The 16,972-nt window shown below is 48.7% G+C and overlaps 4 protein-coding genes across 4 annotated transcripts; 2 read left to right on the top strand and 2 right to left on the bottom strand.

The window, feature by feature from the left end:
- The first annotated feature begins 2,790 nt into the window (after positions 1 to 2,790).
- C8Q69DRAFT_455285 (hypothetical protein) lies at positions 2,791 to 3,530 on the top strand. Its single transcript, XM_028629763.1, has one exon. It carries the CDS (start codon positions 3,029 to 3,031, stop codon positions 3,371 to 3,373), a length of 345 nt encoding a protein of 114 aa, XP_028487039.1. The 5' UTR covers positions 2,791 to 3,028; the 3' UTR covers positions 3,374 to 3,530.
- C8Q69DRAFT_134758 (mediator of RNA polymerase II transcription subunit 5) lies at positions 3,475 to 7,474 on the bottom strand. The gene is made up of 7 exons (XM_028625346.1): positions 6,610 to 7,474; positions 6,282 to 6,532; positions 6,164 to 6,226; positions 5,606 to 6,112; positions 5,386 to 5,557; positions 4,973 to 5,332; positions 3,475 to 4,921 (listed from the first exon to the last, which is right to left on the bottom strand). Exons 1-7 carry the CDS (start codon positions 7,250 to 7,252, stop codon positions 3,816 to 3,818), a joined length of 3,102 nt encoding a protein of 1,033 aa, XP_028487038.1. The 5' UTR covers positions 7,253 to 7,474; the 3' UTR covers positions 3,475 to 3,815.
- A 3,261-nt stretch (positions 7,475 to 10,735) lies between these two features.
- C8Q69DRAFT_134227 (hypothetical protein) lies at positions 10,736 to 11,981 on the bottom strand. Its single transcript, XM_028625342.1, has one exon. It carries the CDS (start codon positions 11,532 to 11,534, stop codon positions 10,890 to 10,892), a length of 645 nt encoding a protein of 214 aa, XP_028487037.1. The 5' UTR covers positions 11,535 to 11,981; the 3' UTR covers positions 10,736 to 10,889.
- A 3,055-nt stretch (positions 11,982 to 15,036) lies between these two features.
- On the top strand, positions 15,037 to 16,892 carry C8Q69DRAFT_134233 (putative aldo-keto reductase). The gene is made up of 5 exons (XM_028625343.1): positions 15,037 to 15,422; positions 15,533 to 15,625; positions 15,700 to 15,713; positions 15,803 to 16,497; positions 16,559 to 16,892. Exons 1-5 carry the CDS (start codon positions 15,378 to 15,380, stop codon positions 16,582 to 16,584), a joined length of 873 nt encoding a protein of 290 aa, XP_028487036.1. The 5' UTR covers positions 15,037 to 15,377; the 3' UTR covers positions 16,585 to 16,892.
- Positions 16,893 to 16,972: the final 80 nt, after the last annotated feature.

The following is a 16,972-nucleotide window of genomic DNA, read 5'->3' as shown; positions in this document are numbered from 1 at the left end:
GACCATAATAGAAGCTAAGTTGATCTCCCGCCTCGGACATGAACTCAAGATTCCGCCCTGTGATATTTTTCACTCTAGTTGGCTCTTCAATGAACCCTTTGATCGATACTGTGCTGCATGGATCGCCAGCTATTGAATTCCTGGATCATGGTGGAAAGCTTGCTCTTGAGTTTCTGGGACCACCGGAAGCTTCCGAAACTTTGTTATCTTCGTGGCAAGCCATTATTATTTAACATCATATCCGTCGTATCTACCTAGGTACGAGACGGGCCGAATATCGAGGGTAAGCACCCCAAAATATGGTACCCTAGTGCTAGCTCAGAGCATATGTACTTGGGAACGGAGTTCTAACTTGACGATGTTAGGTTTCACCATCTGTGTCTAGCAAACGTTGTTTTCGACACTGGTCGAGGTAAACAAATGTCCGACCGTTATGGCCATCATGCCTTACCGGTCCTATGTCGGACTTGTGCTATCGCCACCGGATATCGCTATGCTTTTGTGATTGTCCTTCAGTATAGTTTCAGGGGATCGAGAACATCCTCAATACGATCAACCAGAGAGTATATTTAACAAAGTTCCGAAGTGGGACGCCCACTCCGCAAGGGGTGGGCTTACGACGTGCCCCGACTTGTCTACTGATAAGGTGTGGTTCGTTCTAATAATCCCGGGTCAAGTCTCCCGGTCCCTTTTTTGGGGATCTTTCATGTTGTGATACTGAAGGGATCAACAGATTGTCGTGTGTCAAACCTTGAATCTCATCACTTCCTGCGCACTGTCTTTACGACGTCACTTGCAAATCCGCCCCGTTGATCACGCCAGGAACTCACATGGAGTGTTACTTCCGCTTATCAGCAGTCGTCAATTGTCAGAAATCGGAGGAGCGGATATGACTGCAAACTATATTGGACAGGTCCAAGAATTGTCGGCTCTTCATGACCCTCATCTTCACAAATGGCCGACCATACAAAGATATTCAATCTCTAATAATGGGCCAGGTGAAAAATTTCCTGGAAAAGCCCATCTGCCATACTCTACTCTAGAGTATGGTACTGTACATGGAGTTTTGACAGACGTGTAACACGAGAAAGTCTGGCTGAGCGCCATCAATTCTCCGAAGCCCCGCCACCCCGCCTTTTATTCCATCGGAGTCCAAGGTAAACAATTCACATTGTCTTTCTTTCACGCCACGGCGAACCTAGTCTGGCCGCCTCGGCCCACAATCAGAGACGTATCGACTTGCCACCGGGTCATTAAGGAAGACTATGTAAGGGGTGATTTATATTCCGAATTTTCATACGTCCTGAATTTTCATCGCTACACGGATATGGTCTCTCTTGCATTCGCGCGAAGTGATCATGCAAAACGCCAAAATAGGACAATTGTAACCTGCTTACAGTTTACTGGTATAATACAGTACTTAGGATCTAGTGGTCGGGTTTGAACTCAATATCTGGCTTGAATGCGCGGTAGCTACTGCTTATTAGCCAGAAAGAGATATACTATTCCCAAGATATTAAATGGCCTGCATCTTCTGGGAGCCATTGTGATTATGGCTGGTTAGTTCTTGACTTCTCAATTGCATCTATGAGGGCCATGTCAATGGTCTAGATACCCCTTCTAAGGCCACTTGGACTACTTCAAATCCTAAAGATAATAAAATATATCCCTACCATACCACTATCGAGTATTATTATATATAGAGCGTCCCGCCGTAAGCATTCTTGATGAGCAGAAACAAGCAATCTCGCTAGCCGAGATAAGTTCTCGCGCAGAATAACCTTTTATATCTATGTACATAACATGATTAGCGATTTCCACCAACAGTAGGAAATGCGCAACGATTGCTGGGATAGTTCGTAACGCATCTCTTCGGAGCCGTTGAGAAAATTCGATTCGTAATAACAGAAAATACAAAATACGATCTACTACAAAAAAGGCGACCTTCTTTCTGTTGTTACAGAGTTATATGCTGTATTTCTGAATAAGATGATTCTGTCGTTACATTAATGCACAAGATCAACAGTTGCTGATGAAATCCAAAACCAATTAGGAAAATATAGATCAGCCAGAAGATCTACCATCTTGATGTTCTTATTGTATGCATCATGTGCCATTTTAGACTACGGCATGTCGTCGGATACTTTTGGTTGGTTTCTCGAATGGAGTCCAACAAAGATACTTTATATCACATACAACATGTCTGGAGTACAGAAGCGACAAAATTCGAAAATAAGATAATTGTATCGAAATACGAAATAGAGGAATCGATCAGTTCAAAGGTGCAATGAAAAGTTCGTTCTTAGTCGCATGTTTACGTTTCGGCGTGTACTTAAGGGATGATATTCCACATTCCAGTCCCTTCAAAATAGAGTAGAGTAGTTATCCCCTCTCCCTGCCGTTCTTCCCTTACCATTCCCTTCCCTTGAATAATTGATCTATCGTCAAGGCTAACTCCATACACACAAAGGGAACAAGAAATCATTTATCCACTTACCACCTCCATAGTAACTAATTAATATCCTCACCAATCTATCTGACAGTAACATACCTAGGGACTAACTAACACCGTAGAAACTCTAAACTACAATATAGTTACTATGTACTACGAAAGCAGTTTCGAAACAAACTCAACATTCTTCCCCACCTCGAGCTGAAACATGCGAAAACACCCAATTCAGTATACGACTTACATACATACCTTCAGTAATATGTGGAAAGAAAGAGGTAAACTACATACATGGTGAATGTACATGGTATGTATGTACATTTCGCGTCTCTTTTATTTTTGTCTGCTCTTTTTACTTACCAGACGCGTCGTGTTTACCTCTATTCCTGCGCTTATGTACTGTATATAATTTATTTTCTCTCTCTCTTCGGCTGTTTCTGCTTCTATCATAAAACGTAATAACTCTCTATTTATCTATCCATTCATTCATTCATTCGTCTACCTATTAGATCTCCAATCAACCAAACAAACCCCTAGAACCACAAACTCAAATACCGAAACACAATCGCAAAGCTCAAGATGAAACTCACGCTCCTCATCCTTTCCGCCCTTCTTGGCCTTTCCCTCGCTGCTCCCCTTCCCTCCGCGGAAGAGGAGAAGAAGATGGTAGTAGCGCGTCAAAACCCTCTTTCGCAAATTGCCGATATTGCGGGTGGTCTCTTGGTGCCTGTTGATATTAAGAATTCTGGAATTGATAAATTGCCGGCGAAGTTGGAGGATGGTGAGTTTCTTTTCGGGTTATTTTTTATTTTTTTTGTTCTTTCCTGGTGGTTTATACGTATGTATGCTGACCGCAAGGGTTCGTGTTTATCTAGCTGTGGAGGACCACCAGCCTGGAACTCACCCTGGGAAGCAGGGGGCTGAGTCGCCTGGGAACCTGTAAATTCGTAAAGGTACAGGGATATATTAGGATGTAATACAGAGTGTTTAAGGTGAGATTCTTTGCATCAGCAGATGATGTATACGTTTGGAGATGCTCATTCTATCTCGGTTTCAGGATGTTTAGTTGTGTGAAACGGGACTGATTGGCACGAGAAGTAATAGTCCTGGATGGTATTTTTAGTTAGCGCGGTGATTTGGGAATCCATATGAGGAACAAGCACAGTACAATTAGAGACTCGGATATAGCTATGGTACTGCAATTCTACAGATCGATGTAGTCTCTAGTCATCACCAGTAAGTGACACCGTATGTTGAAATCCTAGCATACCATATTAAGACATTCCTCAAGTAGTATCTTGAATATATAACATCACATCGCTTCTGAGATAGACAAACGTAAATCAGCCATCGTACACGCAGTTTCCTAAAACATTCCTTCCATATCCAAGTCAAGGAACTCCGGATTACCAACTCCCATATCAGCGCTGTTTAGCATGTCATCAATGTTTGCGTGGAGACCAGCTCCGGAACCATCAAGACCCATGCCTTGGCCAACGCCGTGGTCGACCCCAGCGGCGGCTGCGGCTGCAGCTTCATTGAGCATCTGATTGATGTTTTCCGGATCTTCGTCACCTACTCCCCCTTGCCCAACTCCATGTTCGCCAGGGCCAAGGCCCATCTGCCCGTGTTCGCCAACGCCATCCAGATTCATATTCTGGATTATATTGCTAACATCGAGGTTGGTCACCTGGGACGGAGGCGCCATCAAATTGTTCAGACGGCGGTACAGCCGTACGATAACTTCTGCGCGCAGTGGATCCTTTTCCGATATTTTTGGCACGTCATCATGCTGGATGATGAGGGCGTCTCGGAGGGTGAGTATGGGACATCGAGGCAAAGCATCCTTGTTAGGATCTATAGGATGATAGAAGCTTTGGTCAACAGCGAAGGATTCCGCCATCGGGGAGCAAACCAGGGTCACAGCGACATCAAGTGCCAAATCGCCACTGCCGGCTTCGGTCTGTAACTTTAGTTCTTCAATCAAAGCCGCGAGCACTCGGGAAGCACCTAGAATTCGAATTCCAGCCAAGATCTGACGATGCGTATATGAATGAGGCGTCATGCTTATCACAGGATTCGTGCTCCAGAGGACAAGGGACTGGAAAGTGTTTCTGATGCTACCCAGCAGGCCACCACTGGAATTTGTCCAGCCTTCAAGCTCGGACCGATGACAGCTTCCTGTCCTTTGGAAAGACAGATACGGTTCGAGACCGTCAAGGATGGGCTTGATATCCGACCTAGACGGCTGGCGGGTGCGAACGTCTTTCAGCTGTTCTTCCAATGTTCGTGCCGTGATCTGTAGAACTGTCCGATGGATGGCCTGTGCTTCTCCTGAGATAGAACTTGGTTTCACGAGGGAGTATAGGACCTTCAGTGGAATCGTTGGGTCGCTTTCTGATTCCCAAATATAGTTTCCTAGCCATGTAAGAGCGACAACAAGTGACGGAAGCAGGAATGGCTCCAGCAAATCTGTAACTATCAGTGAGGACGCAACGTGAAACACAGAGGGTTTATACTAACATTCGAATCCTCCCTTCAGAGTATCAAACTCGAGCTTCCCGGCCTCACATGCGCCTAGGCTTTGACTGAACAGAGTAGCAACGAGCATGTAGAATTCTTGAGGACTACATGAAGACATGGACTCCTCGCTGATTCCTTCAGCAATGAAGAGAGCCGAAATCCAAGCACCTAGGTTCTTGTGTTGAGAATCAGTCAGATCATCCAGTTTCTGGCTGCTGGGACCGCGATCCAGGAGTGTTAGCACGAATGAATTATTAGTCGAGATTCCAAGGTCATATTGGCTTAAATTGTATCGATGCTTGAAGGCGAGCACCAGCAGTAGGATGCTCCCGAATTCATCATATACAGGCTGATTTTCGCCTATTAATCCCATTAGCACTAGGTCCTACCAGAACTACCTCGTCTATTCTCACCTTGGTCTTCATCCCAGTGCCACGCATCCAGTAAGGCACATAGAGGCTGCAGCACCGTCTTCGGACTGCGGAAGAGCAGTATAACATCGAGCGCCTGGGGCCGTCGAGACAAAGAGTTGCAGATATTTTTCAACGTCATGGTCTCTTTCTGGTCGCAGAGATTGTGCATAACCTGGTCGTGTTAGCTGCCGTTCCATCTTCAGATGATACAGCGCCTTACCTCCGTGATTGCAGCGACTATTGCGCCGGCGTTTCCTTCCATCGACTCGATCTCGCCGATGAGATGTTCCGCCCGCTCAGGATTAGCATTAATCTGAGAAACAAGTTCATCCTTGACGTATTGACCACTGGCTGAAAGAGTCTGCATCGGATTTTCGCCCAGCAAGCGCTCAATACTGGATTCAGGGATGAGCTTGTGCGTAGCACAGGCAAATAGGAACTCTTGTCGCACATCAGAAAGGACCGTGTTCCCCTGCATGGCGAACATCTGAGAGAATGACGGGAAAGCATTCGGATCAACCCGGTTGAGAGCGTTACTGATGCAGAGTTCCATAGGGATTGGCTCCATCGACGCAGCCGACATACTGGCGAAAAAGGACGGTAACTTATTCACAAGGAATGATCGAAACACGAACATCGTCCGACTGGACTCGTTCCGATACATCGCGTTGGAGAGTACATCAAACGCTGCCGTAATGAGTTCTTCGACGAGCACTCCATGATGTCCCTAGACTATCGTCAATACTCGAACGCACTAACAAGTATCTCATGGACTTACCCCATAACGGTTGGTAAGATAGTTGATCAACATGCTATCATCGACAAGAGGACGTCCCACCAGCTACGTTCCGTTAGCTTCAACGACATTCGACTCCACGTCTCTGGCTAACACTTACCATGGCATTAACATAGACGTACAAACCGGCTCTCGAGTTGACCACTGGCCCATCAATAACAGAAGCTTCAAATTGCAACGCATTCACATTGACACCATCCATCATCGACACTTCTAACGACTTGGACGCAGAATCACCATAGAGATTGAACTCTTTCTGCAAGCTATCCAGCCGATTCCGCAAAGGCAATGACACCCCCGCACAAAGTGGAAGATAGGCAGAAAGGGCCTGGCCCAGTTTCACTTTCCAGGCTATGCAAACATTAGCATCAATCTCTCCAAGAAACACGAATCCTTTTTCTTCCACTATATCGGATGGTTATTATCACCTTCAGAGTTTCCCATAGCCAGCGCTTCCAACGCCTTCCCCGTCGCCGACAACGCAGCAAGTAAAATACCCAGGGACTCAAACAACGTCATCCCATCGGGAGAATTCATCAAACCACCGGTCTGATGCTGCTCGTCGACATTGCCATTATGCCACGCGACAACAGCAATGATCCACTCCGCAACAGCAGAGAAGATATTCACGGCCTCCACTGTAGTCTTGGGTGAAAACCCAGCAGAAATCGTCATCATGGCATCTTGAATAATCCGGATATCAGTCATGAGCGATGAGGATACTTTCCTCCCTTTCTTCTTCTTGATTTCCTCCCCCGCCGCCGCTGTCCCACCCGGCGAATCCCCAGACTTATTATCGACAATAGTCGAATACTTCAGCGCGGAAGAAAGGACAGTCGATATTTTGACATGGCCCAATTTAGCTAACGAATCGACATACAGAGGTAGTAGCGGGTCCCACTGGACATCAGTGACGGTCCGGGACTCGAGAACCACATCCAGCAGAGTGGCTTCGGGCAGGGGTGAACGACGCAGTAAGAGCTTGGAAAGGCTCTTGAATTCATTGGCGTCGATCCGCTGGATTAGACATTGGTGGAGGAGTTTCCTCCATTGTTCCACCGCGGTTCCCATTTAGTTGGGACCGAGCATGCTATTATTGAAATCCAAATAAATCGGGATCGAAATCCAGAGGCTTTTTGTTTTTGCTTTTCTTTGTTTGGTTCAACACTTCAACAGTCTCATCGAGATGCTATCGAAATAGAGAATATTCCAGATCGGATGGAGATTATGACAGGCTCGATGTCCTAATGCTGCGCCAGAGCTAGAGACCACAAGTACCATGCCTCTTCAGACCACATACATCAAGGCTCCGTCTGTTTGGACCGTCGGAGCCTGAGCGAAACCAGATCACGTGGGTTGGTTACATAAGCAGGTGCACCGCCTCCCGCTTGGATCGAGATCTGATCTGTTGCCTCCAGGGAAGTTCCTTGCCCCCTACTTAACTCAATTACTACTATATCATTTCCGAAGTTTAAGCATGTAGATCAGCCTGCTGGCTTATTCTTCACCCTTCATATTTCTTGTTGCTTAACCCATTTCCCACAAGTCATGCAGGACTACTCAATTGAGATTTTCCAGTTAGTGTTGCACTGATGTGCATGAGCTTGAGCGAAGGGATGCAGTAATCTAGATCCGTCTAAAATCATGTATGTTCTGTTCCCTAACTAAGCGACCTCTACATTCTGGATACGATGTACACTGTATCAGGGAAAGTATTGTTCATTGACAAGGGCTGAAAAGAGGTCACTATTAGGCTAATCTGAGGACAGCGGTAGTGCGAGCTGGCTTGGTGTGATAAGCCACAACTGCAATGAATGTGAAGGCTGATAGAGTATTCCCCAATGCTATGCAGAGTCCAACTCATCGAGGGCCACTCTAACTGCAACATGAATATCTATAGGCACCCCATGACCGTATGCCCCTGCCGATTGAGGCGTCTATAGTTCTTTTTTCCCCAAAGTACTATCTTTCTCCCGAGAGACCCATAGGAGGCAATCTATTTCCATTTCTTCATGCGAGAGCATCCTGCTAATATGCGGCTATAACCTGCATTGGGAATAAGATGTTAATAATGATGATGTCCCTGAGCGTCATCCAAAACGTCTACATGGCTGTTACCGCCCCCCTCTCACTGACATCCTAACGGTTACGCTAGGGCCAGTCCATGACTCCACATCTGATACCAAAAGGCTCGCTTCGAGACACAGTCCACTGCCCCTCCAGTTCTTTACCATTTAGCAATCTGCTGTTGAAGCCCCAAAATGAGGGTAGCCGCACGGCCGAGGCGGGTTGTTGTGCGTTCATCCGTCTCCGTTCCTGGAAGGGAGGATTGCCAAAAACGGCCAAATCCCCGCCGAGAGCATCTCGATGTCTCCAGCACGGCGGGACTTACAGGTCGATTAACGCTGGTTCCTTGATCCCGTCACTACACTCTCTCGTAGGGCTTGACTCGAAGCCCTCTTGCTCTCTCACTTGCCCTCCGTGACATAGTTGATCGTGCTATCTCCCAACGGCCCGGGAGATGATCAGCTCCTAGGACACTGCCATGATCCATCTATTATCCACAGATTCCACAGCCATCTGATTAGCGTTCCCAGTCCACTCCTGAGAGCCCCGACACGATACTTTCGGCGACCGTTTCCGTTGGAACGAACTGTGCCACGAGATGCGGGGTTCCAAAAGAGGAATGACGATCACGATATCGAGAAGATCCAGAAACTCGATCACAGGTTACTACTACTGTGCTCATTGATCTCAATAGTTGGTTCCACGGTAGGTTCGCAGAAAGAGCTGAAGACCGCCAAGTGGCCCAAGATCCACTCCTCTACTCTCTCTTGCCACTCTGCTGGCTAGTAACGAAAAGGGGATCCAATCTGGCCCAATTCCAGCCGTCCGAAATTTGCCCATGTTCCCTCTTTGTCGTCCTGGAGAGAACATAGCATATAAAGGACGTTTGATATTCGTGGTGACGCGCCCATCTGTCAGACGATACGGACTAGCAAGATTCAGGCCGAAAGGCACAGCAGCCAACTGTCGACTCCCTGTAACAGATCAGAGCCTACCGCTCTCATATGTTATCCATGAGACGGGCTGCAGAGCCCGAAGTTTGGAAAGCGGGAGAGAAAGAGGGGCAGTCACAAAATCGATAACGGATACACTTCGACACTTGACACCTGACACCTGAACCGGTAGAGGCACATGCCTCCTGAGTCGCTACTTCGCTGAGGTCCTCATGCCATCTTTTCTCCACTATCTGTGACGCGTAAGGCTCCATTGGAGCAAAATCTACAGCATGAAACGACGTGCCCGTTAGGGTGGCTGTCGTTCTTCCCCACCGGTACAAAAATGAAAGCGACTGGCACCAGTTGGGGGTTAGAACCTGCAAAAGTCCAAAGCCGGTTGAACCTTATGCGCCTACCTTGAGGTTATTCTACTCGACGACGGTGTAAGACGGGCAGTCCACCTTCTTTTGGCGGTTCTTCTATTGTATAATCCGCCGTGAGTGCCATCCTTCTTATGTAAACGGTCGAATCATATGGCGGAATGGTCACTCAACGGCCTGCTGGCAGATTGACACCGTTTGTTAGCAGGGACCGGCCCACGACGGCGGAGATTTTAACCGTTGCTCCATCTCACTAACGGCCTGGACAGTGGCCCCCATTTACAGAGCCAGCCAAGCCAGGTAATAATTTCTCAACGGTGCATACGCATCAAGCTTGCAATGATCTTCGGGCTCGAAAGGAACACTTAGGTTGATCTTCGCGTGTGAAATGTGCGCGGGATACTGGAACTATGTTTGCAGCATACACGGAACAAAGTGTAAGGTATATTTCTCCTCATAATCAGAGGCGTTGCTCTCTTGATCACTTCATCAGCGTCTCTGAGCCGCTTCCGTAGGAGGCCGGTGTTACCACTCACGTAAGGTGCAGGACAGTTTTGCCCTTAGATTCGCCGAAAGCCCTGTCCACCTGTTCAGGGGGCCGTCGTTGAGCGGGGTCTCATCTGTTTAAAACTTCACACGAGAACAAGCAGTGGAGACGCCCGTAACTCGACAAACGGTACATGTTATCCTGACTGATTTGTCAGTTTTGGGGCCAGATTGGGATTTCCCCGCCACGATGGCACAAAGCCAGAGCAGCCTGAGTGCATTCGCACATGCTCGGCTGCGTACTGCCAGAGAGAAGCATTAAGGGGTATAGTGGATTAATAAATTACGATTCAGATCGTAGTAAATAATGTCTATATCGAGACACCAAAGAAAAAAAAAGCGCACACGTGGATGTCATTCGGGGAGAGAATGGGGACCATGGTATGGAGACATCATAATAATAGAAGGACAAAGAAACAGTTCCGGTAACCTCAAATGCCTTTGTGGATACCAAGGAAAGTGGAAATCATGATATGTAATGAAAACTCATGAATGTTATAGTCTCTCAACTGCTCCAAGAAAATGCCCCATGGACAAGTAAGGAGTTCCAGCGCCGTGGATTCTGGATCATTTTCATGGCCGCCAATGCTGCCACACAAGGTGTAAAAAATAAATAAAAATAGAAATAAGAAATGCATGATATCTCATTCACAGCGCCGTTGATGAATTCCAGATACTCGTTGTCTCGTAGCAAACATGGCGTTTTGAACGCACCAAACGCCGGACCGCTCTGTAATTGTTGTCCGTGGTCAAGGAGATGGAAAGCTCGAGATTCACGTTTCATGCTCTTGAACCTCGTGATCGAGAAATCTGCGAAGATGAATCGCGGAGGACATCAGGCGCCCGCGGTCCTACCATCCAATCCTCCATGGCAAGCCATTCGCTCCAGCTCCTCTCTGCCGCCTCGATTTCAGCATCTGCGGGTCCCTGTAGTGGGCGTAGGAAGGGGACGGTCTCCAGAGGAGGTATATCATAATCCTTTTTGACAGCAGCCCATCCACCACTCTTTGCCGCAAAAAGATAATTGCGACGTTCTTGCTCGTGAAGGGGACCGATGCCCGCGGCCCAGTCATCACCAAAGAACCCATGTAGAATGCCAGGAAAATCCATCCCGGTCGCTACCAGGCGTCGAAGGTAAGGAATCAGTGAAACGGAGGGAGGCAGAGGAGAAGCAGCAGATGCCGATGCTGTGGTGGAAGAGTTGAAGACTGGATTCGGCTGTCTCTGGAGAGGTAATTGAATGTTCAAGAACGCCGAGAGGGCCTGCACCGGAACGCTGTGCTGTGCATGATCCAGGAAGTATCGCTGGCAACTCTGATAGCGAGGGTACCATTCGAAGATATCGAAATTGGCATCATCCATTCCTTGAGATGCTTCCGACAGCCCGACCATCGTCGCGGGGTCGAATGGCGGAGGGGCACTCATTAGGGGGTTGGAGGGATATTGCGGCCGCTCTGCGGGACGTCTGCTGGATACAGATCTCAGCGATTCCGCCCGTACGACTGGCAGGTGGAGACGAAGGACAGGAGGGTAGGGTTGTTGTATGTATATAGCAGCAAAACCAAAGTAGGAGGGCAGGAGCCAGTTACTTGCGCGAAAAGTAGGCTCTACCGCGACGGATCAGGAGAGAGAGCCTATCCCGTCGAGACAGGGTCGAAGACCGAGTAGAAGAAGATGGGCGCAAAATATTTCTAACTGAGAAATTCGACTGTCTGTTGGGGCGGGGATCATTCATGGATATCTGCTACCGGAAGCCGTCCGAATCGGAAAGGGGCGACGGTCCACGTTAAGAAGGAGACGTCGCATGAGGGCCAGGAAGGAAAGATGATGAGGGACCAAGAAGGGAGTTCGATGGGGGAAACAATAGAACTTATGAAGCCCGGACATCGCATCGCATCCCAGATGGTTTTTAACAAGGAGGAGCAGGCTCTGCGGAGCTGAATAGAAGCGAACTGCAGTGCATGCCATCCGGGTCAGCTAGCTTTACAAACTAGTGTAGAGAGGCCACTCTAGAGTAGATCTGGCGCTGCTGCGAATCAGACAGGCTGATGGGGAAAGAAGCAACGATGGCAAAGATGATGCTGGTCTTCCCCATCGCCCAGTCCTTCGACCGAGTGGACCCTGGGACGATCGGGCCTTCATCGCCAGATCGATATCATCCGTGCAGCTGTGGCTTGCACAGGGCTAGGGGAATGGGGATAGGATTCCGGCCGCGGATTCGCCAAGCTAGAGGTTTCGCCATTCCCACAGCGCCGGTACCCTTCTGCTTGTTCGGGGACGATCTTTTTTCTTTCTGACCGGATCGATCTGGAGGGCAGATGGCAATCCGCAGTGGGCTGCAAATGACCCCTGCTTCACGCCGGGCAGAGATCCATGATGATCATCGTCCTTGCGATTCCCAACTCGCAGCGTCCACAGACGGGCCCTTTCCACTAGTCGTAGTAGTAGATAGTCATAGTAGTAGTAAGTATGACCTGCACCATAGGGGGACAGCAAGGACGAATTCGGACTCTGAGCGACGGCGTTTGCATGGCCCTTCCGGCGTGGAACGAAACGACGGACCGAGACCGCTCTTCATGGACGACCCGGCGTTACTGAGGAATTCTGCAGCCCACCGGCCGTGAGTAAGAGACAATTAATTGGCGACCCGCCGTTTCTTGGAAAGCATTGATCTTGAGAAGCAGTGACAGCCTCAATAATGTCCCTAGCGGGCTAGTTCAATGACACCCACGAATGGATCGCCCGCCCGCTGAGGGCCAAGCAGACCGAAAGCGAATGCCACCCGTAGGTAGTAGATAGATAGTACTGTAGCATGTCTGTGTGTTCGCGAGAACTGTGTCCCTGGTTGCTGTGGGATCTACAGGGTTCAATGGTGCGCTTCAGCTGCCAGCAAACGGTCGGGGCCGTGACACTTTGACGGCAGTTGGGTCAAGGGCTGACGTCCGCGAACGTCTTGTCTGGCATGTACAGGGGAGACGACCAGCAGATCCGCCATGTTTTTCCTGCCGCAGAATCGCCGGGAAGACAGGTATGGGGCCAGATTGAACCAGATTGAATAGATTGGTCCAACACGAGGATCCCCAGAGGCGGAGCATGGGAGAGGAGTCAGTTCGCCAGATCTCCACGCTTGCTGGAGAAGCCCGGGCAGATCTGGACGGTGGACTCTTTACTCGACCAGGTAAGAGTCGTGCCGTCCGTTGAGCGGGACAAGCAGTCCCGCTCATCTCTCACCCGGTCTATCCCATGAAGTCCACCAAGGGGGATCCAACATTATTTTTATTTTTTTTTGGCTCTCTCGAGTTGGTCTAGGACTCTAAGTTAGATGTACTGGCTACATTGGCCAATCGGTTTCTCCCATTACGGGAAACGCATCCTGAGCTTTTTAATTTTTAATTTTTTTTTTCCCCTGTGGCCTAGTGTTCTCCACCGAACCGGTAATCTACAATGAGTATGATAATAAAAATAATGGAAATCATTTCACAAAGAACACTTTATGTGGTTGAGATGCTATTCCAGATAGGGCAGTTTATTCTGCGGAAACTAACTCCGTGCATCCTCCGCATACCTACGACTTGCTTTGACAGCGGACGCAAAAGGCCGCATCGCATGTCCAGGAACCGCATCGCGTTGGCGGCACTCGCCACAGTTCGGTTTCAGCTGCTGTAGAATTTTTATCTTTTTTTTTCTGGTGTGAGCGCTAATCTGAGCATCCTCAGGGGTTAAGCGGCTTGCCACTCAAAATTTCTTTCTGCATCTCGATCTTTCAAGTAAGGAATGCTATTTATTACTACTCGATCCTTCTCCAGCTTATCCCGCGGGCGTTGAGCGGTATACTGGCAAGTAAGTTAGTTACACAATGTAGGGGACCTATCAGTCAGCTGTCGCCATCACCGAACCCCTGCAAGAGAAAAAAGAAGAGACAAAAACAAAAAGAAGCCCCATGACTAAACTGCTGCTTGCATGTTTTGTCGATGGTCATGGTCTGTGTTTTGCTCCCAGGACCCGAGTCGACCACTATTTACCCGTTTTGGAAACGATATCGCAAGCCAGCAATCAAGAGTTTTTTTTTTTAAACTCAACTAGTTTCATGCAGAGCGATAGCCGAACCTTAGTCTAAATTATTAATTGAGTATGCTCAGTACTGATTCCTGAAGCAAAATAGAACGCCAGACCTGTGTGGCCCTAATTCTCCACAGCTATCGACAACATGATGCACCTTTGGCGGCTCACCACGATGCTGTAGCCGCATCTGCAGTACTAGTCCCATCGATCATCCGTGCAGCTGTGGCTTGAATACTCGAGCCGTCAAAGTTTTCAGCTGTAGCTTGGAACTTTACCTAGCCAGATGCAGACCACGTTCACTGAATGTGCCACAACAGGGAAAAAGATATTGCTGCCACAAAAGGCATGTAAGGGGCCAAATGCAAAGACTTACTTCACAATGCAGTATAGGGCACGTAAGCAGCTTACTCTGGTTTGTCTCATCTCAAGAGGGTGCGGCGGAGACACCGACTGGGAGAATATCGATAGTGCCCTGTGCGAAACAGAAGAAGATCGCACCAGCCACATAGCGATGCAGAACTAGTTACAGCCACACATTAGTTAGAATCCTCTAGCTTACTATGAAGCCACTGTGGCTAGTCGATCCGATCCGCATCCTGGAATTTTGGCCCATGCAGGTTGGCACCGCCATAGCTTACTAGTAAGTATTTGGACCTGCAGCCATCATCATCAGCCACTGGTGTTGCTCTAGCCACAGCTTCCGCCGGACCCCGAGACCTTGATGAGGCTTTTGCTGCACTGGGAACAGACAGGTCCACAGACACTCAGACACCAGAAGAATGGGGAGAATCATGTAGTTGATCGACAGAACTATTTAGTCTCAAAATTGCGACACCGCAATATCATCCATTGTGATCAGTCAAGTCCTGGTGAGTAATGCTGATGGAAATCGATCATTCTGGCAGTTCTCATAGTAACTTGGGAGTACGATTACTGTAGCCTCCCGTGTCGGGCCCAGAACTGTGGCTTGAACGCCCCACTCTTGTTCCCCTCCTCTTTCGGCCCGTGACCATGCGTCATAGATCCCGTAGCCCAGGAATCCGGCAGACTTGAACACCAGCAACTACCTACCGTCGTCAACGAGATACACCGAGCTCTGAGCTTTCGCGTAAAGTTTCTGTTCATTCATTGTTGATCATCGGGATACGAAGAATCTCGGTGCTATCTTCAGCCTCGGATCCTGCGCTTCCAGTCCGATTGGTCAGCATGGCGTCTCCCAAGAACGTATTTTCCCTGTCGACGAAGATCAAGGTCAGAACTGGATCTCCATCCCTAATTCTAGCACTTTCTCATTCTTGAGGGTCAATTGATCCATCGGTTCATGGTTGCTGACACCGTCTGCGATTGCCTGTTTCGTATAGCTTCCCAATGGCGCGTTCATGCCGCAGATCCAGCTAGGAGTCTACATGACCTCTGGGAAGGAGACCGAGAATGCAGTCAAATGGGCCCTAGAGGTGAGTTGCTGGTCATCTGGATAGTCAATGTTTCACCACTGTGGACCAGACCAGCTGACGGTTCCATTGCGTAGGCCGGATATCGAGGGTGTGTCCAGTCTCGCTAGACCAGATCGGATCCTCTTGTCGGATCAAACAAGCTGACTCTGAGGCTTCAATGCTGGAATGATGAAACAGGGTCGATAGTGCTCAGATGTACCACAATGAGAGGGAGGTCGGCCGTGCCATCCTGTCCTTCCTCGAGAAAGAGAAGAACAAGCCCAATGGACTGACGCGGGAGGATATCTTCTTCACAACGAAGCTGGCTTCCAACAATGGCTACGACGCCACCCGTCGGTCGATCAAGAAGTCTTTGAGTGTTTCAGGGCTGGACTACATTGATCTCTTCCTCATCCACAGTCCCTATGGCGGAAAGGCTCAGCGACTTGAGGCCTGGCGCGCTATTGAGGATGCCATTCTGGATAATGAAATCCGCACGGGAGGGGTCAGCAACTTTGGTGTCCGACATCTGAAGGAGCTGCTTGGATCGAGCCCTCGCATCCGTCCTGCGGTCAACCAGATTGAGGTGCATCCGTTCAATACTCGCACCGATATCACTTCATTCTGTCAAGAGAACAACATCGTGGTGGAAGCGTATGCGCCACTGGCACGTGCGTATCGCAAGAGTCACCCGACCGTTGTCGCGCTGTCGAAGAAGTATGGATGCACTTGGGCCCAGCTGCTGGTGCGATGGAGTCTGCAGCATGGATACGTGCCGCTGCCGAAGAGCACGTCGAAGGAGCGGATCATTTCGAACGCGGATGTGGGCGGATTTGAGATTGACGAGGCTGACATGAAGACCCTGGATGGGTTGGATGAATACCTTGTGACGGGTAAGTATTCGGTCGTCCTGTTTTGTCTGCAAGGTGCGTACATACTAACTAACAAATACAGATTGGGACCCGGTCGACGCGCCATGAACAATGTTATCAAGACCTTGTATTTGTGCTGGGACACGGGAACCACACTCTCTGTCACACGGCAGAATGTATCGAGTAGAATAGGGAACAAATAATAGAGACGTACATTACTTTTTCCGTCGTTCACGCCGTGCCAACAATAGACTCAGCCTAATCTCATCTCATATCTCACCGTCAATTTATGTCAGGATCGAAGACCACGGAAGGAAGGATGTTGAAATAGCATCTGATACGGGACTGAGAGCTTGATTGCTTAAAGAGCTAGAGGGGATGAAATTTATTGACTATTTATGCCCATGGACGTCATCCTGAACGACTGCTGCCTGGAGCACTGCCACCACCTGTACATAGAATAGTAGTGGCGTTTTGCAGCTCGCCTCCATTGAAG

This window comes from Paecilomyces variotii (assembly GCF_004022145.1).
Source record: "Paecilomyces variotii strain CBS 101075 chromosome Unknown C8Q69scaffold_2, whole genome shotgun sequence".
NCBI classification, from domain to species: Eukaryota; Fungi; Ascomycota; class Eurotiomycetes; order Eurotiales; family Thermoascaceae; genus Paecilomyces; species Paecilomyces variotii.
This window is presented reverse-complemented; position numbering and strand designations above follow the sequence as displayed.

Excerpts from the sequence above, each read along its gene's own strand:
- C8Q69DRAFT_455285 (XM_028629763.1), top strand. The coding sequence starts at position 3,029 with ATGAAACTCACGCTCCTCATCCTTTCCGCCCTTCTTGGCCTTTCCCTC.
- C8Q69DRAFT_134758 (XM_028625346.1), bottom strand. The coding sequence starts at position 7,252 with ATGGGAACCGCGGTGGAACAATGGAGGAAACTCCTCCACCAATGTCTA. Across the intron at positions 5,558-5,605 it reads TAGTCGCTGCAATCACGGAG|GTTATGCACAATCTCTGCGA; the intron begins GTAAGGCGCTGT and ends TAACACGACCAG. Across the intron at positions 4,922-4,972 it reads TCTGAAGGGAGGATTCGAAT|ATTTGCTGGAGCCATTCCTG; the intron begins GTTAGTATAAAC and ends TGATAGTTACAG.
- C8Q69DRAFT_134227 (XM_028625342.1), bottom strand. The coding sequence starts at position 11,534 with ATGAGTGCCCCTCCGCCATTCGACCCCGCGACGATGGTCGGGCTGTCG.
- C8Q69DRAFT_134233 (XM_028625343.1), top strand. The coding sequence starts at position 15,378 with ATGGCGTCTCCCAAGAACGTATTTTCCCTGTCGACGAAGATCAAG. Across the intron at positions 15,423-15,532 it reads CCCTGTCGACGAAGATCAAG|CTTCCCAATGGCGCGTTCAT; the intron begins GTCAGAACTGGA and ends TGTTTCGTATAG. Across the intron at positions 16,498-16,558 it reads GGATGAATACCTTGTGACGG|ATTGGGACCCGGTCGACGCG; the intron begins GTAAGTATTCGG and ends TAACAAATACAG.